This window comes from Rhineura floridana, chromosome 2 (assembly GCF_030035675.1).
Source record: "Rhineura floridana isolate rRhiFlo1 chromosome 2, rRhiFlo1.hap2, whole genome shotgun sequence".
In the NCBI taxonomy this organism is placed as follows: Eukaryota; Metazoa; Chordata; class Lepidosauria; order Squamata; family Rhineuridae; genus Rhineura; species Rhineura floridana.
The window spans coordinates 82,291,182-82,315,422 of NC_084481.1; the positions used below are offsets into that span (position 1 = coordinate 82,291,182).

Here is a 24,241-nt window from a genome sequence, read left to right on the forward strand (position 1 = left end):
ATAATGCTTTGCATCAGGAATACTTTCAGATGCATGGGGGGGAGGGAATCGGAGGGGGAAGAAGGTGGGAAGATCTCACTAACTTCTAAAGACTCTTTTTTTAAAGAGAGAGAAAGAGCACAATTCTTCATTCCTTTAGAATGCTTTGCAACTAATGTGCCCCTCCTCCTCTTCTGAAACCTGAACTGATCCATCACCTCTGGGAGGGGGTAAAAAACCCAAGAAGCAAGCACAACATCCAATTCCCTCCTCGGCTGGCTGATTTGAAGTCAAAATAGCCATTCTTGGGGCTGCAACTGCCTTCCACCCTCCCCCTATGTAAACTCCTTCTCTCGCCCTCTGTCATGCTCACCACTGACCTCCCCGTGTAAACTCCTCTCAAGTGCAGGATCCCTTCATGCCACCTCTCTCTCTCTCTCTCTCTCTCTCTCTCTCTCTCTCTCTCTCTCTCTCTCTCTCTCTCTCTCACACACACACACACACACACACACACACACACACACACACACACACACACACACACACACACACACACACACACACACACAGAGCGCCACTGCAGATCCACCACCCCCACTACCATGGAGAAGGAGGAGCCAGGAGCCCCCCCCCCGCACATCCAGGAGCCCCTCCCCAGAGGCCACAGGAGTGCCAGCCCACGGAGGAGGAAGAGGAAGAGCCACACTCAGGGCAAGAGACAGACTGTAGGCTGGGGTGGGTGAATATCTGCTTAATTCCAACCCCCCCCAATTAAGCAGATCTTTTGCCATCTCTTGTGCCACAATGTTGCACCTCCTTTTCCTCCTCCACCTGCTCAGAGAAGCTTTGCAGAAGCCTGTGCTGTATAGTATGGCTGGGGAGCCCCCTCCTGCCTCCTCCTTCACCCTGATGTGTGTGTGTGTGTGGCTGATTGGAGGGGGCTGGCAGGAGGCCGGCTGCGGAAAAAGTAGTGGGGTGAAGTCCCAACATGTCCCTCCTGCAAAACACACCTGTTTTGGTCACAAGATAGGAAGTGGGAGGAGGTAACAGACATTCAAATGAATGTTATGTAGACTTCATGTCCCATCTAGGGCTGATGGAAAGAAGGAACATACAATGGCTGATGCCTCAGATGGGAAAATATAAAATTCATTTGATACCCACGCCTGTTTCCATCCTTAGGCAAAACACACAAGTTTGTCGGTAGGCAGAAAACAGAAATAAAGAAAATCTAAGCAGTTTTATATGAACAAACTGGAAATTAATTTTTGATGGGAATCCATTAAGGTGAACTAAGATGATAAGAATTCCAGTCAACATGCAATTCTCAGGTCTTGGATGCAGATCATGCTTCACATCTATACTTACTTTTTGACGTCTATGCAGTATTTCTGCAATTCTCAGGTCTTGGATGCAGATCATGCTTCACATCTATACTTACTTTTTGACGTCTATGCAGTATTTACAGCAGGGATTTAAACATGATGCCTTTGGGCACAATGCACCCTTCAGGTCTTCCCCTGGCAATTACAAAGCATTTGAGCACACTACCACTTCCCCTCTTGGTCATGAGGTGGTATGGGTGATCACCTTTTTCTCCCTTGAAAAGTACATAGAGCTGAAGGAGGAAGTTGAAAGTGTGATGCTCTATGTTTCAGCTCTATGTGCTTTTCAAGGTGCAATTAATTTAACTGGGTCTGGTTTTTACCCAGATTTCTTGGAAAAGCAAAGTATGTGTTCATGCACTTTCTTTCTTCTGTCTCTCCAGGGGGGATGATCAGAGGCAGATGAGTGACCAGAAAGGGTGGTGCAAAAGATTGTTGACCTCTGGTTAACAGCATGGATCTGTATGATGAAACTACATGTCTTAAAACAGAAGTTCTTAACAGCTGTGCCTCCCACAGAATTAAACATTCAGCATCTTTTGATGGAAGTTTTGGTCAGTTTTTTTTTCTGAATTCAGCTTTGAGAGTAAACTGTTTTCCCAGATGGACAGTTAAATTTCTCTTTATGGTGTAAAATGACACAAATATTTTATAACGGTGCTTATTATACACTTTTATGGGAAATAATTGCTTGCTCCAGTTGTGGCAATAGGCAACTGAATTTTCATATGACTGGCAGGGGACACTTTAAGATGTTTATCTGGAGGGAATGAACAACATGGGCTACTTTCAACATGAGTTACATTTCAGATATACCAGAATATATATATCTTCAACATTTTCATCTTTTGTAATACATCAGCTCTAGGCAAAAAGTCAAAGACTGTCTGTCTGTCTATGTGCTGCATGTATTGAAATCCCCAAATGCTAACATTTTGACATGATTGACTGTATACAAGCCTAGTAGTGTTCAAATCCTGACATCTTAAACAGCTCCATTTGCAAGCCTAGCAATATGTTGCTGATTACTACAGTAGGGAAAAAGAGAGATATTTCTCAGAAAGTTGAGCTTGCCACTACTAGTCATAACTGAGTCCCAGATCGCATGTTTAAAAATCCACCACACAAAATAGACCCATAGTCACATCCAAGTGGGAGAAGTAATGTATGAACTGGGGCTTCTCCGCTGACACCAGAAGCCCCTTTCAACTTGGTTCCTCTCAAAAAGGTAACTACCTGCCACTTTGTGTGGCTTAAGAACCAGACAGGACTATTTGGCTGGGAAGGAGAAGTTTCAGGAATCTAACAGTGGTCCTCATTTAAAGCACCATGAAAGTAGGGGACTTAACCATGTGTTTCAAACTGCAGCTCTAATCACATGGCAAGCCTATTTTGAAATTGAGGAGAATTTCAGAGCAATTTGTGACAATGCAAAGGAAGAAGAAAGTTCAAAGGAAGGAGACCAGGCATCTGTGGGTGCGTACAAGCACTTTGGATTCCAGGAGCTCTTTGGGACAGGAACCAAGTTCAGAGAATCATATTTTGGTTTAATAAGGGCATGCAGCCTCGCTGCTCCTGCCTTTGCCATGAGAGCAAACAAGCCACAATGTCTTCAATTAACCATAGTTTTCCAGTTCTCTTGAAATAGGAAATTATATTTAGAGTCTTCCTGATTAAACACTTCAAGGATAAAGTCACTTGGCACTGCAGTACGTTTGATGCTGCTATTGTGGAAGTTCCAGCTGAGATGTCCAATGCAATATTGAACCAAGTGTTGTAGGATCAATTCCAGTTAATGTGGTCTGATGATGTGAACAGATGCTTGCAGTGATGCAGCCAGCCACCTGCTCATTAGATTCTTGTCCAGTCTAGCTTATTAAACCTAGCTGGAGTGGGGTGACAGAGTGGATTACAACTTTGCCCTACTGCCCTTAAAGAGGCAGGGGTGCACCCACTTCTTTAAAAGTCTACTGTGGCCCCAGTGGAGTGTAACAACTATAGACCAGACACCAGTGCTTGGCAAAGGTGGTCAAGAAGGTGGTTGTAGAGCAACTGCAGGTGTTCCTGGATGAGTCTGATTATCCATATCCATTACAATCTGGTCTGAAACCTGACCTGGTTTTTAACAGGACCAGCCTTGGTCACCCTGAAGGATGGCCTTCATTGTGAGAGAGACAGGGGGAGTGCAACTCTATTACTTCTCCTCTCTATCTCAGTGGCCTTTGATACCACTGACCATTCTCCTGGACTGATTCAGCCGGATGGGTATCAGTGGCACCATATTACATTAGTTTCACTCTTACCTTCAGGGACATGTCCAAAGAGTAACACTGGGTGAGTGTTCCTCAGCCCACTGGCACTTGTTCTCTGGGGTTCTGCAGGGTACTATTCTCTTCCCAGTGTTATTTGGCATCTATATGAAGCCTTTGGGAGTGGTCATTAGAAGTTTTGAAGCAGTGTGCTGATGACACGCAGCTCAATTTCTCCATAGCATCTGAATCAGGAGAGGTTGTGTCTTGTGTCTGAATGCTGTAGTGGACTGGATGAGGGGCAATAAACTGCTTGAATCCTGGGAAGACGGAGGCTCTTTGGGTAGGTGGTTCCCATGTCTGAAAGACAGTTAAGTTATCTGTCCTGTATGGGGTTGTGCTCCCTATGGAAGAACAGGTCCATAGCCTTGGGATACTAGATTCATCTTTGTCTCCAGAGGCTCAAGTATCCTCTGTGTCTAAGCTAAGCCTTTTACCAGCTTTGTCTGGTTTGACAGCTACAACCGTTCCCGGACAGAGGTAGCCTTACCACTATAGTCCATGCATTGCTAACCTTGAGGCTACATTACTGCAATGCACTTTATGTGGAGCTGCCCTTGTGCCTGGTTTGGAAGTTCCAGCTGGTGCAAACACAGCAGCCAGATTTCTCATGGGTGTACATGGCTGACAACATGTGACACTACTGTTAAAATATCTGCACTGCTGTCCATCTACTACTGAGCCAGATTCAAGGTACTTGTATGAATTAATTATCTAAACAACTTAGGTCCAGGGTATCTTAGAGACCACCTGAATCCTTATATCCCAGCTTGATCCCTGCGATCTTCTGCAAGAGAGGCTTTGGTCATCCCCCAAGTTGGCAAGGCTCATTTAACATCAACACAAAATCGAGCCTTCAGTGTTATCGGCTCAGTTCTCTGGAACTCTCTGCCAACAGAGATTCAGCAGGCACCTTCTGTTGTAACTTTCATATGGCTGCTGAAAACTTTTCTGTTTCATCAGGCTTATGAAGACAGTTAAGAAGATTCCTCTTTGCAATAGTTGGCCTTGTTTTTACTGTATTTTTAATGGTTTTTATTATATCATTTTTATTTGTTGTAAACGTTTATGTTTTTTGAAATAAAAGTGCAGTGTATAAATATGTTTATACATAAATAAAGAATTGCTGCTCATGCAAAGGAGAACCAAAGGTGCTGGATGGGCAGGGGAACGGTTTATTCCTTTCTCTGCTTATTAAGCCAAAAATTGATCATCCAAACTCTCCCATGAACTGAGATATTTTAAGACTAGGAGCAGCAGGCCTTAGCATGGATTAGGACCACCATCACTAGAAGTAGTTGAGTGTTTCCATGTTTTGAGACATTTTTGTCCTGCGACATTACAGTACTTTTTTCAGAAGGGGATCCCTAAGCAGCTAAGGCATACTTTCTCTGCATATCATGCACAAACCCTCCTTGGTGTACAAACTTAGATAAAAAACAGACTGGCAATCAATCCTAAGGAATTTGTCCAAAGTCTTGTCAGTGCTGCATTGCATCTGAGACATCCAAGTGGCTATAATTTCATTTGTGGGTTTATACTGCATTTAACCAGCAGTCTGAGCTGAGACACAAAAGTATTGCTTTATCTGCTAAACTGCCTCACTCCATATCTATTCTTTATTATTGGTGTTGTGTTCAGTGTTCATGTAATGTTGTCTCTTCTTATATTGCTTTAGCTCCTTTGTTTGAAACGGAGTGCAGTTATGCAGAAGCTACACTTGAAGAGTTTCTGGCCTGGAGTGGAGGACAGCCATCGTGCTCTTGTGGACCATTCATTGCTTACGATTTGTGTAAATACTGGACTTACGCTGACTACAAGTATATTGCTATGCTATTTGAAGACAAGCCAGAAAATTTCCAGGTACATTGTTAAATTTTTCTTGTCCTCTTGTCAAAACTGGATGGAGACATTCAGAGAATCTTCTACTTCCAATATAGCAAGTCTCTTGGGTAGTGAAAACAGATATAGTATAATTGTTCTATCCTACTTTTCCTTCAAGGAGTTGAAGACAGTGTACATAGTTGTTACTGCCATGCCACCATACCTCCATTTCATCTTTGTGGTCACTCTGTAAATTGGGTTTTATAGAACGATCGTGGCTTTGAACCTGGGTCTTTCCAGTCTGACACTCTAACCACTATGCCACACTGGCTGTGAGCTGTGAAGTCTATGTTTCAAGTCTCACAACCATGAACTCAGTAGATGGCCTCCAAGCTGCTATTTCTCTCATGCTTAGGCTTCCCCAACTGCAATATACGGATAATAACGCTGACCTTCCTTACAGGTTTGGTGTAAAGATTTATGTGTAAATATTTGAATGCTGAAAAACACTACATAAATGCTAAGAACCATTATAGCTTATGGAGAGATGAGATATAAACATTTTTTAAAAATACATTTACAGATTTGCCTGCCCATTGTGCTGTATGGGTTATATCCAATTTTGCTCAAGCTGAGTTCCACTTGCACAACTTCCCTTTCCTATCACTATTTACATAATTGTGTATTGTCAGCCTTCATTATACTCTGTGAATAAGTAAGAGGGAAGTTTGATGCTGAGAATATACACAAATATGCATGTAGGTGGCATAGGTGATGCACTTAGGGTTGCATCCAACACTGCCATTCTGCTTGTGCCATGAAACTCCCTCCCGTCTCCCCTGCAGTCCCCTCATACTCTCCAACTCTGCTCCAGAGGGTTGGGGAAAGTGCAGGGAGAGAAGAGGAAAGGGAAGTCGTGCAGTACAAGTGGAACTCAGCTTGCGCAGCTTTGGATACAACTCTTACAGCACAATCCAAACCCACTACAAGTACCTCAGCCAGGGCTCAGCTGGCAGAATTTAAGCTGGCATCACTTATGCTGACATAAGTGCCCAAAAGGGGCAGGGCAGGACAAAGAGAGACTTACACCTATTCTTAACACTGTTCAGCTCGGTCATGTGATCTAGGACCCAGTTCTCAAAACCTGAGCCCATACTCACATGTCAGCTCAGCCGACAGTAGCCCCTCCCAAAGGCTTCTGAACAGAGTTTGGAATAGTGGTAATTAACACTGGCCTAAGCTATGCTGGTTTCCTACAGTTAGGATTGCTCTGTTAGTCTTCTAATGATGTTCAGTCACTCAGCCGAATAGGCCTGGCCATAGCTAATACCTGAATGGGAGTAAGGGATATTCCATTCGGTTTACGTTTATAAGCAAACCTACCAAATTCACACTTTGAAACAATATGTTAATTGAGACATGGCCATCCATCAAAATTCACACTGGCTTGAATTTTGCAGTGCAGTTCTCCAGCCATGTTATGTGAACAAAAATGCATATATTATAGTAAATAGTACATAAAAATGCAATTAGTGAAAAGTATTATATAAGGGAAAATATGCGTTGCAAAAGTACAAGTATTAGGCAAAATTGCATTAAAAGATGTGTATATTATTTATTTATTTATTGTTTTATTTTATTTATATCCTGCCCTTCTTCCCAGCAGGAGCCCATTAGGAAAAACTCCCACTAAAATGCTGCTGAATATTCATGAGGACTTTTAAATAAATAAATAAATTCCATATTGATGTGAAAAAGTGAAGAACTGAAGTTAAGAGTGAAAAAATGAGAAACTGGGAGAAACCAAAATTGACAAAATTACCTCTCCTTAGGGATAGGCCGTTGGGAAAAGGGCAGGCTACAGATGTAGCAAACAAAAATCAATGTTGCATATAACATCAAGAGCATGTCGGAAATGCTTCTGGATACAGATATCAAGTGCTATCACAGAATTATTTCTGCTGTCTTAAGCAAAGCAGTTAGTCATACCACTACTTTAGGCTTAAGATGGCACCAGCACAACATTATTGTTGTTTCGCTCCCACTGTGTACACTGCAAATGTCCTTCACAATATCTATCTCTTGGTCCAGCAACCTCTTATTCTAAAGAATAAATGCAGGAGGGAACGGCCGCCTTGAAAGAGGCGGTGATCCAACCGCTCCTGAAAAAGCCCACCCTAGATCCACTGGTCCACTGTGACAATTACCAACAGGTCACAAACAACCCCTTCTTAGGGAAAGTGATTGAGAGGGTTGTGGTGCAGCAATTGCAAGTACTCTTGGATGAAACAGATTATCTTGACCCATTCCAATCTGGGTTCAGGCCTGGTTATGGGACTGAATCAGCCTTGGTCGTCCTGATGGATGACCTTTATCAGGAGAAGGACAGGGGAAGTGTGGCCCTGGTATTCTTGCTTGATCTCTCAGTGGCTTTTGATACTATTGACCATGGTATCCTTCTAAGCTGACTTAGTGAGATGGGCATCAGGAACACTGTTTTACAGTGGTTCTGATTCTATGTCCAGGGTCGTTTTCAGAGAATAGCATTGGGTGATTGTTTTTTGACCCCCTGGCACAACTGCAGGGGGTGCTGCAAGGTACCATCTTGTCCCCCATGCTGTTTAACATCTATATGAAGCCCTTGGGAGTGGTCATCAGGAGATTTGGGGCAATGTATGCTGATGTATTTTTCTGTAACATCTGAATTGGGAGAGGCCATGCAAGCCCTGGACCTGGACTCGGTGGTGGGCTGGACGAGGGCCAATGAACTGACTCTGAATCCTAGCAAGACGGAGGCACTATGAGTTGGTGGTTCCCGAGTTCAGATAATTGGTCAGGTGCCTGCTTTAGATGGGGTTGTACTCCCTCTTAAAGAGTAGATCTGTAGTCTGGGGATGCTCCTGGATCCATCTTTGTCACTAGAGGCCCAGGTGACCTCTGTGGCTAGGAGTGCTTTTACCAGCTTCGGCTGGTAAGATAGCTGTGACCATTTCTGGACTGGGATGGCCTGACCACTGATGTTCATGCACTGGTAACCTCCAGGCTGGATTACTATAACGTGCTGTATGATGGGCTGCCCTTGAGGTTGATCCAGAAGCTGCAGCTGGTGCAAAATGTGGCTGCCAGACTGCTCACTTGGGCAGGGTATTGCCAACATGTCACCCTGCTGCTGAAAAAATTGCACTGGCTGCCCATTTGCTACCGGGCCAAGTTCAAGGTTCTAGTTTTGGTGTACAAAGCCCTATACAGCTTGCGACCAGAATACCTGAATTTATCCCTTATATACCCAGTCGATCACAGCACTCTGCAGGTAAGGGCCTCCTGCAGATACCACCTTATGAGGAGGTCCATTCTGCACAACATAGGAAACGGACCTTTAGTGTGATGGCACATACCCTGTGGAATTCCCTGCCCTTAAATATTAGACAGGCGCCATCTCTGTTATCTTTTCTGCTCCTATTGAAGACCTTCCTCTTTCAACAAGCCGTTAAGTTGAGACCTTATCCCAGTCTGCGTCTGTGTTGGAATTGCTTTTTAATATGTTTTAAACCTTTTTAAAAAAAAAAATAGATGTTTTAATATATTTTAAAGTCTGTTTTTATGATGTTTTAAAGTGTTTTTAGTGCTTTTGTTTGCCACCCTGGGCTCCTGCCAGGAGGAAGGGTGGGATATAATAATAATAATAATAATAATAATATGTTACTGGCAGAATGTGCAAGTAGGCAGCCATGCTTCAGAAGTCTAGTCCTTTTAAAACAAAAAGCATTCTTAGTGGCAAAGGAGCACCCTGATATTACCACTGATTATAAAGGTTGCCAGAACTACTGCCACTGGACCACTTCACTCTTCTTGGGTATTCAAAAGCACCCAGGAGGGCTTAAACTGGTGAGCTGGTGCCCATGCACCCACTCAATCCCTGATCATTCCACATTGAGCAGGCATGTCTGAAAGAACTTGTAAGCACACTCACCCTTACAAGCTTTCTCATGATCAGGACCCTGCCTTTTGAAGTTTCCTGGTTGTGAGGAGGCTTGAAAGTGCATATCAGAACTTCCAGGAAAGTCAGTGGTCTGGGGACTTTGCAATTGGATCCATCTTATGAGTGCCCATTCCCTCTCTCCATTTTAAGCCCTTATGCATTCTTTTGCATACTTGAATAGGGCTATTGAAAGACTGAAAGTTGCTCAGTCGTAGCAAGGAGTGGCATTTAAACATCAAGATACTGAGGAAGACTTCTCAGTGTTGCTTTATCAGCCAAGAGGCTTACATCTATTGATAAGTTTTCTTTTCTGATAACTTCCCATCCTTATCTGCTGTCTATTTTAGATTTTATTTAGATATTTTTCTAAGGTGACTTGAAGGGTACAAAAAGGCCAGCTACCCATTTTTTCATTTATAGTGATTAATAGGGCCATTTAGAAGTTGTTTGAAATTTAGATTGTACTGTTTATCATTTACAGTTGTGTGGCTTAAGGTAATGATTCCATTATTTTAATGTATGAGCAGTATCTCACGTCTTACAGGATTTTTTTGTTCACTTGATATTACATTACAGAATTTTGAGACATAAATCAGAGGGAAGATATATGCTTGAAGTTTAAATAGAAATAAGACCTCTTAAAGTGACATATGGGTATATTAGCTCCATTGTAAGCAGCAAGCAAAATAAATGTAATTCAAAAGTAATGCACCATCTGTTATGGTTGGGATACTTACAAAATGCATTTCTTTTAGCTGTGGATCTTTTTTATTGTAAAAAAACCCACAGCCCATTGCGGCAGGATTTCAGTACTTACAAATTCTTTTTCTGTTCATTGGGTAAAAACTATTTTTCCTATAATCATGTCAGGTATTTACCGAGGCTGCAGCATATAAAAAACAACAACCCAACAACCCTCTTTTTAAATCTAATATTGATTATGTTCGCTCTCTTCTAAAGTTGCAACAGAATTCAGAAAGTACTTAGGTGTGAGATTAAAGTGTAGGAACGGTTATTACCCTTAACTTTATAACTGAAATATATTGGATTTTAAATTTCATGGCTGTGGAAAGTTTGGAGAACAACTTTTTCCTTTGTAGCTTCTTGAAGTTTCTGTCAAATGTTTGGATTAGGCTTTTGTATTTCTTTTTGTAAATCAAGTAATCTCCTACAATTTCCTCATTCTCTTGGAATCTTATAATTCGCATTGATGATTCCCCATGATTGAGTCTCAGAAAAAATGTGCTATCTTATAAGATGTTAGGATACACTGAATGTTTTCTAATATGCAAATATTCAGCCCTGAAGCTGGCCTATTATTCGTAGAATCATAGAACAGTAGAGTTGGAAGGGGCCGATAAGACCATCGAGTCCAGCCCTCTGCTCAGTTCAGGAATCCATCTTATAGCATGTTACACATCAGGTGAGCAAGTGAGCATGGCTTGGGGAAAACTGCCTGGCAGGCCAAATTAGAATCCCTTCCAGGCCTAATTAGGCCTATGGGTTGGAGGTTCCCTGCTGCTTATCTAAAATATTAAAAGTAAGAGAGCAATACAAAAAATTTAATGAGACATCCATTAAATCAAACTTATAAAACAGTTTAGCGAAAACAGTAATAGCAATTTAAAGTAATGTACCCTTTTTTTTTTCAATTAATTTTTATTCTAATTTTCAAAACCAAAATAATACAAAAAGAAAACAACACAAATCAATAACTAATACAATACAAAAAAAATACATATATATATATAAATATTGACTTCCGATTTGTCATAGTTCAGCTATAAATCTATAATATATAACAAACCTATCTCTTAATAGATTATAAAATCACCTTCCTCCAGCGGTTATCTTAGTTGGTTTCAAATCTCATTAACATCATATCATTTTAATATTCCACAAAAAGTCAAAGAGAAGTTTCCAATCCTTGAGATATATATCAATCAATTTTTTTCTAAATAAACATGCCAATTAATCCAGCTCATCAAATCTACTAAATCCAGTAATTTCAAAACACTATAATTCAACTATAAATCTATAATATATAACAGACCTATCTCTTAATAGATTATAAAATCACCTTCCTCCAGCAGTTATCTTAGTTGGTTTCAAATCTCATTAACATCATATCATTTTAATCTTCCACAAAAAGTCAAAGAGAAGTTTCCAATCCTTGAGATATATGTCAATCAATTTTTTTTTCTAAATAAACATGTCAATTAATCCAACTCATCAAATCTACTGAGTCCAGTAGTTTCAAATCGCTCTTCTGTCATTATCCATATTGGGTCCATCTTTACGCACCCAAAAATCTTGCTGTCATAGTCATATAATAAAAGTCTGATAGGAATTTCCTCCATCACAGTTATTTTTTTACCATCAAATCCAAACGTAACACTGAAGTATTGTTTCAAAGCCGCATCTCTGCTCCTCTTTTCCTCATGATACACTAGTACATTTCTTGAAGGTTTTTCCATTGACACAAAACAGGGATTAATTCTATTAACTTTCTCCATTTCAAGTTCCATCAAATCCTTCCAGTCCAGGAATTTTTTTGAACCGATAATATCTTTATCTCCAATCTCTTCAATTCCTTCAGAGACAGCGCTGTATTCCAAACTGTAATATTTATCTCCAGGATCCGTCACAACCAGGAAATCCAAATCTTTTTTCATGTCCATATTTAAGCCAATCTCCATAGATTTAACCTTGCCTTTAATTTCTCTTTCATCCTTTTTTTGTTTTCCAGATCTATCTTTATTCTCCTTTCTCATAGAATCCTGAGTTTCTTTCAGCTCCTGTCTCATTTCATGAAATTCAGTTCTCCACGCTTGTCTATTATTTCTCAGTTCTTGTTTTATTGAGTTAATCCCATCCATTATTTTCTGAAGCATGTCTAGAAATAAAGTCCCTTCTTGTACATCCATGATCTTCTTAATTGCCATTCTTAAAACCAAAAGAACAAAACTCCTTCAATTTTCAATGTCCCAAGCAAAGAGCAGTTTATTTCTTTATCCAGTTACAAAGGAGTTAATCTTTCCAACCAACTAACGTCACACGCTAGACAGTCCTTATCTCTTAAATGTCCAGAAGTGCAAAAACAGCTTTTAGTTCACAGCGTTCAAATAACTAGTAGCAGAGAGAATGAGCAGATTCGTCAACAACAACAAAAAAGTAGATCAGAAAAAATAGTCCCTTATATATATTACACAAAAGTCTTGTAAATCAAAAAGATTTCTTATCTCTCCCAATCAGAAAGCTCTCATCCGTTGTAATCTTTAAAACGCAATTTTCCATGTCAGCTTTTTGCAATAATAAAAAAAAAAGATAAGCTATTTATATTTTCTTCCCCCTTAGTTCCGTAAATAAAGAAGGAAAGTCTTACCTCATCTAGGTTATCTTAATTGCTGTTACTTTGACAAATCTCTTTAGCTATATAGATAAGAAAATGATAAATGTAGACAGGAGGTTTGCCTGCTAGTCCGTTAAAAAAAAACGGGTCACTTATCCAGCTAAGCTAGCATAAAATCCTCGCTCTGTCTGAACTGCTGGAAGACAGACAATTCTGACGAATTCCTGGCTCCAACAATCAAAACAAAACTATGTGGCAGATCTCACGCTTCTTCCTTATCCGGAAGACATCATCCCCAGTCAGAAAAAACCCTTCTGACTGAATTTAAAACTGGATAAGTTTCATCCAAGACGGGAGCCCGTCTCAGAGGCAGCACAGGCGGAGGGATCCTCCTGGGAAGTTCCAGTAATGTACCCTTTTTAACTTAAGGTTGGTTGGATTTTTTTTAAGTCTCTTTAGGCCCACCTAGAAGAAAATAGGGAGAGAGCCAAATCTCTTTCTCTCGCAGGGAAGGGAGTTCCACAAATATGAGGGCACCAATGAAAAGGCCCTGTCTTTGTGCCCACGAATCTAACGAATCATGGTGAGGTTCTATGTAGCCAATCTTAGTTTATATTGCTGTAGGTGGGCCATCATGTAATCTGTTACCAAACCATTTAGGACTAAGGAAGTTAGGGAAATCTATTCTGCAGAGCAGGGGTGGGCAGCATTGGTGTTTCTCCAATGGTCTAGAGGCTAAAAATGACTACTGTTGCACAACCTCACCTTTTCATAAGGGGTCAGAGCCGTAATAAAGTTGGTGCCATCTATCAGTAATGTTTCCCAGTTATGAAGCACTTTCATTCAACCATAGTATACACACATATTGCATACAAAGATACAATGATATCAAACATATCATGGCTGAATTTCCATGTCATGGTAAGCTATTTGTCTTACAGTGAATGAGCAGCATGCTAGTGCATGTTGCCATATCATTCCTGTTCACTTCTCTAGCAAGAGCAGGAGCAACAAAACATCATCTTAGGCTTAGCATGGCATCCAAATCAGGACCATGGTTTGTTAGGGAGAAGCAAACCATGATCCTAAGTTCAGACCCAAGCTAAGCCAAGGGTCATGATTTGTTGCTTGTGGTCAAGGAGGAGCTAATCAGGGGCAATCTGGTAGTGTTTTAGGTGATTGGGCATTGATTTACTCACAGTAGGGATGGGATCCATTGACTGGTGATGCTGCAAAAGTATTCAGTTGACCTAACAGGCAGTATTGATTGAAGTTTGATTTTTGTCCGCTATCTGCTCCTTTTACCGGTCTGATTTTTTCCTTTTGAAAGGAAATATCGATAATTTGAAAGAAAATATTGATAAAGGAAAGGAAAGTGGCTCTGCTGCCGCCTCTTCCTCCACTGTGACTGGGCAGTTTTCACATTAGCAGAAAAGGGCTGGTTTTTTTTGGGAAAGGAAAAGAAAAGGAAAGGAAAAAAGCAGTTGTCAGTGCCCCTACACTCCACCTCCTTAACATGGGTGAGACTTGGTTTGCTTCCTTCTGCTTGAAGCTTGGATTATTCAAATGAATGGGGGGGGGAGAGAGAGATCTGTGTTGTGGGTAAAATCAATAAAAGAACAATATAATCAAAGGAATATTTGAGGGGGGAAATCCGCTGAAGTTTGGAGCAAACAAGATTACTCCGCAAAGATGGAGAATATGCAGACCACTGAAAAACCCGGTGCTAAATCCAAATTCAGCTGAATTCTCACCCATCCCTAATTCACATTAAGCCATAGTTTATGGCTTACCATGATGTGTGAACACATCCCAGGTATGGAATATATCTTTTTCTTGTAATTTCAACACATTTTCTTTTCTTTTATAAGTGAAATTGTGGGCAGATCAAACTGCTCCAGTAACTCAGTAAAGTGCAGAATATATATTGATGGTACTGTGGTATCATTATTACTACTATTGGTATATGTGCTAAGATCTTCCCCTATAATATATAGGGATTTCTAAAATGTAGAAGTCTTGAGGGACATTCATGTGGTATGTAGAGACAAGGAAGGTGATAGCATCCTTTCTCAGACTGTTCTCCTATGGTGGGAACTGTATGCACACTCCTTTCTCCATAGATGATGCATGTATTCTGGCTCATTAGATAAATATACACCACTGGCCACTACTTGAAGGAGAGTCCATAGCTCAGCATGCAGGAGGATCCAGGTTCCATCACTCGCATCCCCAGTTAAGAGATCTCAGATTAACAAGATAGGGGAGAACTCTGCCTGAGACGCTGGAGCTGAAGTAAACAGCACCAGAATAGATGGACCTCTGGTCTGACTTGGCATAAGGCAGTTTCATATGTATGTACATATTTGGGGGGGGAGGGGATTTATCTTTTTTATTACATTCTTAAACTGTATAGCACTGGCCTAACTATCCTGTTAAACAAATTGGTAATTGATCAGCTGTCTTTTTGGACAAATTGCAGCCATTGTTTTAGGTGATTTGGCATTGAACCAACTGTCCATTAGATTAATTGTATCAGCCAGGGTAGCACAGAGAGAAGCAAAAAGTGTCCAGGTATGCAAAACTGAATAAATATTTAAAGCAGGCACAGAAACACTCTTAATAAATCTGGAGTGCAGCAACAGCTGACACTTGTAGCAGTTCCCTTTCAAACGGGCACTGGGGTGGTTTGGATATCTTAGAATTATTGTTTCCTCCAAAGAAGTTTTACAAAGTAAATATTATGCATTATAAAATTCGAAAGGATCTGAGCAGATCGATTTCTACCTTTCAAGGGAAATTCATATTCACCCTTCTTTCCGGTTAGTTTACCAAATGTAAATATTCCCCATTGAGTAAAGTGAATGGCTCCTTAAATAATTAAATGAACCCCTTTTCCCTATATCAACAAACCAAGAATCCATGAATTGTCTTAAATCAGCTTGCCCTGAAGTTGTGTTTTTTTTAAGTAGCCCAAATTCTGGATATGTTGTGCCTTTTTGGACCTGCTAGCTTGAGAACTGGGTAACTAAAAACTGGATAACTAAATGAAAGCCTTCTACAACATTAATCTGTCCAAACATTTTACATTCATCATTTGAGGTTCTTCTCTGGGCCTCCCCACCATCTGCAGTTAGGTGGATGGTGACCAGAAAGTGGGGCTATTCCAACTTTCACCAACCTGGTGCTCTCCATTAGCTCTAGCCACCATCATCAATATCGGGGATAATGGGAATTTTAATCCAAAACATCTGGAGGTCACCAGATTGGGGAAGTCTGGTCTGTTCGGTCACAGCATGCCATTTAAGGAATATCCTATTTGTGGTAGCTTACCTGGTCCTAGCAGTGTTGTTTGTCTGGTGTCAGGCAAATATGTTTTTATTTGCTCAGGCCTTCCAGGATTAAATATGAGCTGGCTGATTAAGTTTTGTCCTCTCTGCTGAATATTTGTTATGTTGTTGTTCTGCTCTGTGCTATGATTTTATATTATTATTTTACTTGTATGCCACTTTGATCATTTGCAGAGGGGTAGCCTAAAATTATTTTTAAGTAGATAAAATATCAAGCCAGCCATTGACAACAATTAGCAATGAATGCTAAATTAACAAATTTATCATATACCTCTAGAATTCAGTACCAAACCATGTAGTCTATTAATGAAAAAGAGTCTGTTTATAAGGAGAACAATTAAAATTAAATTGTGAACTACCGTGGTAAATAGACGGTCATGTGTGGCTTCTGCCTCTGTGTTGAGTAGGATTTTACCCTGCCTCACCTTTTTGGATTTCTGATTAAAAGTAAGGACATGGGGAAAATTATCCTCGCTACCTCACCATAAGATACAATACAACAGCTTCCTGCTTTGAATAAGACAAGGTTAGGAAACCAACAGACCACAGGAGGCCCTTGACCTAATTTCAGGGGGAAGGAATCCCAGAGGAAGTGGACAGCAGGGAAGGAATGAGAGGAGAAGCAAAGCAGCTAGGGCAATGGAAGAAGGGGGGGAACCCCCTGTAAATGATCAGTCAGGCCTCTGGCAGGAGCAATCTATCTCTTTCCTGGCAGTCTGCTGGGCAGTAAGGACTTGGTGGGGGCAGACAGGGAGAAACAGAGAAAGGGTGGTCCTGCCCATTTTTTGCTTTAGCCGCACCCCCCTGTTGGCATGCGACCCCCAAGGAAATGAGAACCTTGACAGAAAAAATGGTTTCCCATCTCTGGGAAAAGAGGACAGGGCTTTTTTGTGGTTGGGTAACTAATTAATAAAATAGAAGGCAAATGATAGGATATAAATGGATAATTTTCACAACGGGGGACAGTAAACAGGTGGTGTTCCTCAGGACTGCGAAAAGTGTGTGTAATCTTATATGATCTAGAGACATCTTGATTTTACTCAGGATGAAAAAATATCAGACAGACTGTAAAAGAGGTGCAAAAGGATCATGTTAAGGTGGGTATCTCAGCAAAAGATTGGCATGTGAAATTTAATATAATTAAGTGCAACGTGATGTACATTGGGTCAAATAATCCTCCTATCACATATCTGTTGATGGAGTCTGAATTGGCAGTAAATGGCCGAGAGAGATTTTGAGGTCATAGTAGAATGCTCAATGTCAGCACAGTATGCTATAATAGAGCGGAGGAGGGGAGGCAAGTTCAGTGTTAGAAATTATTGGGAAAGGTATTCAGCAACAACTGGTATCATAATATTATTACATAAATTTGTATTGTATCCATAGCTAGACAGTTGTGTATTGTTCTGATTGTTCTTCCTGTTGGAATATCTTCTATACGAAGAAAGGCTTTAAAAATTAAGTTTTATCTTAGCAAAAATATGGGTAATGTTAAAAGGTGTTGGTCACATTATATGTTATGATAAATATTCATTTTGAGCATGAATTTGAGGCCTCTCATTTTTTAAAATCTTTTTTAAATCTTTCTTCTGCTATTCTCTGATCTAGGCATTAATTTGACATTAATTTTGTAAGGTATTTCATGATTGATAAAAAGACATATTTCTAATGTTCTTGGAAAAAATACATACTTGCACAGGAGACTTTAGGTAACTACCCAATGCCAATGTAATTGTTTTATGAATACGTTTGAGATTGTTTTAATAGTTGATCTTTTCTGTATTTTCTGTCAGTACAAGTAAATCACATTTTTAAGGAAATCAATGACAAGGTGATGAAGGTGGTACTGATTTCCCTAAAAATACCACAAAATAAAACAAAAACATACTAGTTTCATTAAAAGGATCTTGCCTTTGAAAATAATTATTGGAGGTCTTTATCCTAAGTAAAATTGGTTCCAGTCAAGTGACTGCCTGTCCTATTGTACTTTGAATGCAAATGCATTGATCATTTATTTTATGATACTGCAGTTTATTTAACTGTATCTGTGGAGTCATGCACTAAACTGATTGCTTTATGTTTAATTTTGTGAGATTTGTTTTCACTGTTATTTGCTATGTATTCTACATCAGTTTAAGTAATCAAATTTTTAAAGGAAATCAATGACAAAAATTATGAAGGTGGTGTTGATTTTCCTAAAAATAGCACAAATAAAATTAAACCAGCCTGCCAACCAACCAAGAATGAATAGAATTAACAACTGAACAGAAGAAATTAGAGTTGACAAGATTCATCAGATTGGGATGACATTTTGATTATTAATTTCCTTCCCCACCCCCAAAGGTTAGTTTCAAGACACTGTGGACATATGCAATGATATGTTTACTCAGACAATGAGTATTCCAGAAATTGCAGGATGAAGCTTTATGCTGCTTAGACTGACCTTACATTGTGCAGTGGTAGTGGCTGGAGTCAGGCAACCATTTTACCACACATCTACCCCTGATTTGTGGTAAAAATTATCCCTACCATATGGCAGGATGTTAGAGAGGGTCCATGCACGTGATCAACTATCTGGGATGAATCATAGAATCATAGAATAGTAGAGTTGGAAGGGGCCTACAAGATCATCGAGTCCAACCCTCTGCTCAATGCAGGAATCCAAATAAAAGCATTCCCAACAGATGGCTGTCCAGCTGCCTCTTGAATGCCTCCAGTGTCGGAGACCCCACTAAGTAATTGGTTCCATTGTCATATGGCTCTAACAGTTAGGAGGTTTTTCCTGATGTCCAGTTGAAATCTGGCTTCCTGCAACTTGAGCCCATTATTCCGTGTCCTGCACTCTGCGACGATCGAGAAGAGATCCCGACCCTCCTCTATGTGACAACTTTTCATGTACTTGAAGAGTGCTATCATATCTCCCCTCAGTCTTCTCTTCTCCAGGCTAAACATGTCCAGTTCTTTCAATCTTTCCTCATAGGGCTTGGTTTCCAGTCCTTCCACCCAGTTTGAGAAGGAACCATTGATAAGCACTCTTTGAGTACAATTCTGGAGCCAACTGTGGATCCATCTGATAGTTGTTCCATCCAGCCCACATTTAGCTAGTTTGCTAATCAGAATATCATGGGGCACTTTGTCAAAAGCTTCGCTGAAGTCGAGATATATTATGTCCACAGAATTCCCTCAGTGTACGAGGGAGGTTACCTGATCAAAAAATGAGATGAGATTAGTTTGGCAGGATTTGTTCTTCATAAATCCGTGTTGGCTCCTAGTAATCACTGCATTGCTTTCAAGGTGCTTACAGATTGACTGCTTTTTAATCTGCTCCAGAATTTTTCCAAGGATGGATTAGGCTGACTGGTCTGTAGTTCCCTGGTTCCTCCTCCTTGCCCTTTTTGAAGATAGGGACAACATTAGCTCTCCTCCAGTCATCCGGCACTTCAGCAGTCCTCCATGATTTCGCAAAGATAATAGAGAGCGGCTCTGAGAGTTCTTCAGCCAGTTTCTTCAATACTTTAGGATGCAGTTTATCGGGCCCTGCAGATTTGAACTCGTTCAAAGTGATTAGGTATTCCTTGACCATTTGTCTATCAATCTCAAGCTCCAATCCTGCCCCTTCTACTTCATGTTTCCTGGGAGGGTCATAGACCCTTTTTTGGGAGAAGACTGAGCCAAAGTAGGAATTGAGCACTTCTGCCTTTTCTTTGTCATCTGTTATCATTTCGCCATCCTCATTGAGTAGCTATGCCATCATTTCTTTTCTTTGTCTTTTACTATGGACATACCTGAAGAAAGCTTTTTTTGTTGCTTTTAGCATCCCTCACTAGCCTCAGCTCATTCTCAGCTTTAGCCTTCCTGACGCCATCCCTGCAATTCCATGATACCTGCCTGTACTGTTCCTTTGTGGCCTGGCCTTCTTTCCACTTCCTGTATGTGTCCTTTTTTGTTTTCATGTCATCTCTAAGCTTTTTGTGAAGCCATATTGGCTTCTTCTGCTGTTTCCCCCTTTTTTTCCTTGTTGGAATTGCTTGCCATTGCACTTTTAGAATTTCCTTTTTTAGAAACTCCCACCCATCTTGGACTCCTTTTCTGATTAGGGTGGCTTGCCATGGAACAGTACTTACAATTGTTCTGAGTTTATTAAAATCAGCTTTCCTGAAGTCCAGGGTGCGCGTATGGCTACTCTCAGCTTTTGCTTCTGTTAAAATCAAGAATTCAAGTATGGTGTGGTCACTTTCCCCCAGAGTTCCTGTAACTGCCACTTCATCCACCAAATCATCTCTATTGGTTAGAATCAAGTCCAGGATAGCTGATCCTCTGGTTGCTCCTCCACTTTCTGTAGGAGGAAGTTATCTCCAACACAAGTCAGAAATTTCTTGGAGGGGCCGTGTTTGGCAGTATTTGTCTCCCAACAGATATCGGGATAATTGAAATTCCCCATTACTACTACATCATGCCTCCTTGAGACATTGGCAATTTGCTTTTCAAAAGTTACATTCTCATCTTATCCTTGATTGGGTGGTCGGTAGTAGACTCCAAGCACCACATTCCTTTGATTACTTGCCCCATTAATTTTAATCCAGATACTCTCGGTGGAGCTACCAAGCTCATCTTCCTGAATTTCTATGCAGGAATATATATTTTTAACATATAGAGCAACTCCACCTCCCTTTTTATTCCTTCTGTTGTTCTTGAACAAGTTCTATCCTTCAATTGCTGTATTCCAGTCATGGGAATCATCTCACCAAGTTTCAGTTATGCATATCAAGTCGTAATTGTCCTCCTGTATTAAGAGTTCAAGTTCATCCTGCTTGTTTCCCATGCTCTGCGCATTAGCATACAGACATCGAAGACCATGTGATTTATGGCTTGGCTTCCTTACTACATTTTTCTGTTACTGGGTCCTATTAGAGGCAATCTCTCTGGTCCCGCTACTGTGCATAAGCCTTCATCAGTCGTTATCACCAAGTTTATGTCTCCCTCCGCTTTAGGATTCAGTTTAAAGTCTTCCTGATGAACTTCTCCATGCTGTGGCCAAACACATTCTTCCCAATCCTTGTGAGATGCAACCCATCACTTGCTAGCAGTCCATCTTCCAGGGAACCATAGCCCATGGTCCCAGAATCCAAATCTCTCACGTCTGCACCACCTTCGTAGCCATTCATTCACACGGAGTATTTTTCTTTCCCTTTCTACTCCTCTTCTAAGTACTGAAAGGATGGATGAAAAAGCTATCTGGGCCCCAAAGTCCTTGAGTTTCCTTCCCAGAGCTTCAAAGTCTGATGTGATTTCTTCATAGCTCCATTTGGCATTATCATTTGTTCCCACATGGATGAGGAGAAAGGGATACCTGTTGGTGGTCTTGATGAGTGATGTCAACCTTTCCGTCACATCTCTAATCCGTCCTCCTGGTAGACAGCATACCTGGCGAGTCCACGGATCTTCTCGACATACTTGGATTTCGATCCCACGCAGTAGGGAGTCTCCCACTACTAGTACTCTTCTCTTCTTGTTGTGGGGTGTGGTTTCATTGTCCCTGCTTGATTGAGCTTCAGCCTCTTGCTTGTTGTCGCATGGGGTCTCCTGTAATTCTTCCTCCACAGGCTGTCCTCCAGTCTCCTCCTCGAGTGGTTGAAAGTGGTTCCAGAGCTCCACTGGTGAAGGGTGTCTTCTAGCTCTTCTGCTCCTGTCACCCTTTCCCACAGAGTTTCCTCCACTTCGTTATTCCTCTCCAAAGCAGTCTCCTCTTCTGCTACCACATGCTGTTGCTCCTCCACCTCCACCTCTCTTTGCTGTTGTTGTTCCAGTGTTCTGTCTAAGAACTCTTCATCTTCTCTTATAGTCCTCAGTGTGGCCACCTGCCATTCCAGGCCTCTCACCTTTTCTTCCAGCAGTGCCACAAGCTTGCACTTGTTGCGGGTGTACGCCATGTTGTTCTCAGGCAAGAAAACAAACATGGCACACATCTTGCAGGTCACAACCACTGGAGAATCCTTCCCATTCATACTCTTTTCTGCCTTTGGTTTCTTTCTAACTACTTGTTTTGGAGTAGCCTGTGCTTTGTCCTGTCCTACTTCAGGGTAAACTTGAGAGTCCAACTGGTATGCAGTGTGCTGCACAAGGAGAATTAGTAATTTGTTGTTGTTTTTAGGGACCTCCCCTGTGGAACTCCTTTGTCAAACTCCTGTTTGCTCTGCCTGTTCGCTCACTCTGTTTGCTCCCTCGCTGAAAGCTGGCTTGCTTATATGTCCTCACCTGTAGATCAACTGAGACAGCTCCCTCTGCTCTGCTCTGCTCTGCTCTGCTCTGTTAGAAGTTCTCTTATTCTGGGATAGCGAGGATCTGTATTGTCCTGCCAAGTACTTATGAGAATTTTACAACATATCAGGTGGTGAAATGGTTGCCTGTGATTCCCTAGGCAATATGTACATTGGCAAGTTTCTTCAATGGAAATGGCTGGCTGAACCTATCTTGTGATGGGCCATAAATCATTGTTTGACTAATTGATGGATGACATAAAGTTTAAATATCAAGATTTAAAAGCTATGGCCCTTAAAAGGACTGGGTAATTACCCTGATTAACTCTATCGAACTTAATTTTGAAGTTTTCATTTATTTCAGTGGATCTGTCTAGTGGCACATATACCCCAGGAAAATCTAAAGAGGAAAAGAGTAGATCAAACTTTCTGAAGTTGCTACACCCAGAAAGAATGAGAAAAATCAAAGAGGTGGAGGGTGGCTAGGTAACAGGATAGTTACTCAAAACATGATTGTTTTACTGAAGTCTGTCTTTGCAACAGGACATGAGATGGTCTGATTTTGGATTTCCTGAAAGAAATGGAAGAGAAAGTACTCTGTGGATTGGCTCAGCAGGAGCTAACACTCCTTGTCATTTGGACTCCTATGGCTGCAACTTAGTACTACAAGTTCAAGGAAGGTAACAATAAATAAATTGCTATCTCTGCAACCAAACTTGACTGATTCCTGATTATGATTTCTTCTTTCTTACCTGTTCAGTTAATACTTTAATTTTCTTAGGCTTTTTCATGATTCCAAGAGTCCAGGCTCATTTAAAAAAATAGAAATGTTCTCAAATGAGAAAATCAGTATCTATTTCTCTGGTTATTATTTATGTAATATCTTGTTAATCTTAGGCTAAGCAGTTATACTAAGTGTGCATACATTCCCTGTTGTCATACCAATACCAAAGTGCTGCTTTTTACAGAGCAGATTGTGCTTTAGGTCCATATGTGACTCATCGGATTATGCCAGTACATTTTAAAGTTCTTCCCTAATAGGTGAGTCACACATAGTGGTGCAGTTAAGCAGTTTTAGACTTTGAAATGAATGGTCTTATGATGGGAGGAGGGTTGTTTGGATGGTAATTTGTATTATGTCACTTAGTGACATAATAGTGACTTAAGTGACATACTGTAGTGGCAAACAAAACACTCAAACATCTTAAAAACAGACTTTAAAATATATAAAAAAACATATTTTAAAAAAACAAATAAAGGTTTAAAAACATCTTAAACAGCAATTCCAGGACACACACAGACTAGGATAAGGTCTCTACTTTAAAGGCTTGTTGGAAGAGGAAGGTCTTCAGTAGGTGCCGAAAAGATAACACAGATTGTGCCTGTCTAATATTAAAGGGGAGGGAATTCCAAAGGGGAGGTGCCACTACACTAAAGGTCCACTTTCTATTTTGTGCAGAACGGATCTCCTGATAAGATGGTATCTGCAGGAGGCCCTCACCTGCAGAGCATAGTGATTGACTGGGAAGATAAGGGGTGATGATCTTTCAGTTATCCTGGTCCCAAACTGTATAGGGCTTTGCACACCAAAATCAGAACCTTGAACTTGACCCAGTAGTAAATGGGCAGCCAGTGCAATTCTTTCAACAGTGGGGTGACGTGTTGGTGATACTGGGAGGAAGGGCGGGATATAAATCAAATAATAAATAAATAAAATAAAATACCCTGCCCCAGTGAGCAGATGTGCTGCCGCATTTTGCATTAGCTGCAACTTCCGGACCAACCTCAAGGGCAGCCCCACATAGA

At 40.8% G+C, this 24,241-nt stretch overlaps 1 protein-coding gene across 5 annotated transcripts in view; it reads left to right on the forward strand.

The window, feature by feature from the left end:
- The window catches only part of HSPBAP1 (HSPB1 associated protein 1), an 89,319-nt gene that overhangs the window by 37,334 nt on the left and 27,744 nt on the right, over positions 1-24,241 (forward strand). For 2 of the 5 annotated variants that reach the window (XM_061609112.1, XM_061609113.1), the window contains exons 2-4: positions 1,748-1,918; positions 5,352-5,536; positions 22,979-23,115. In XM_061609112.1, the coding sequence (XP_061465096.1) occupies positions 1,819-1,918; positions 5,352-5,536; positions 22,979-23,115 (422 nt within the window). In that variant the 5' untranslated portion in view covers positions 1,748-1,818. The remainder of the gene's footprint in view (positions 1-1,747; positions 1,919-5,351; positions 5,537-22,978; positions 23,116-24,241) is intronic. The other 3 variants (XM_061609108.1, XM_061609109.1, XM_061609110.1) reach the window with 2 other exon arrangements.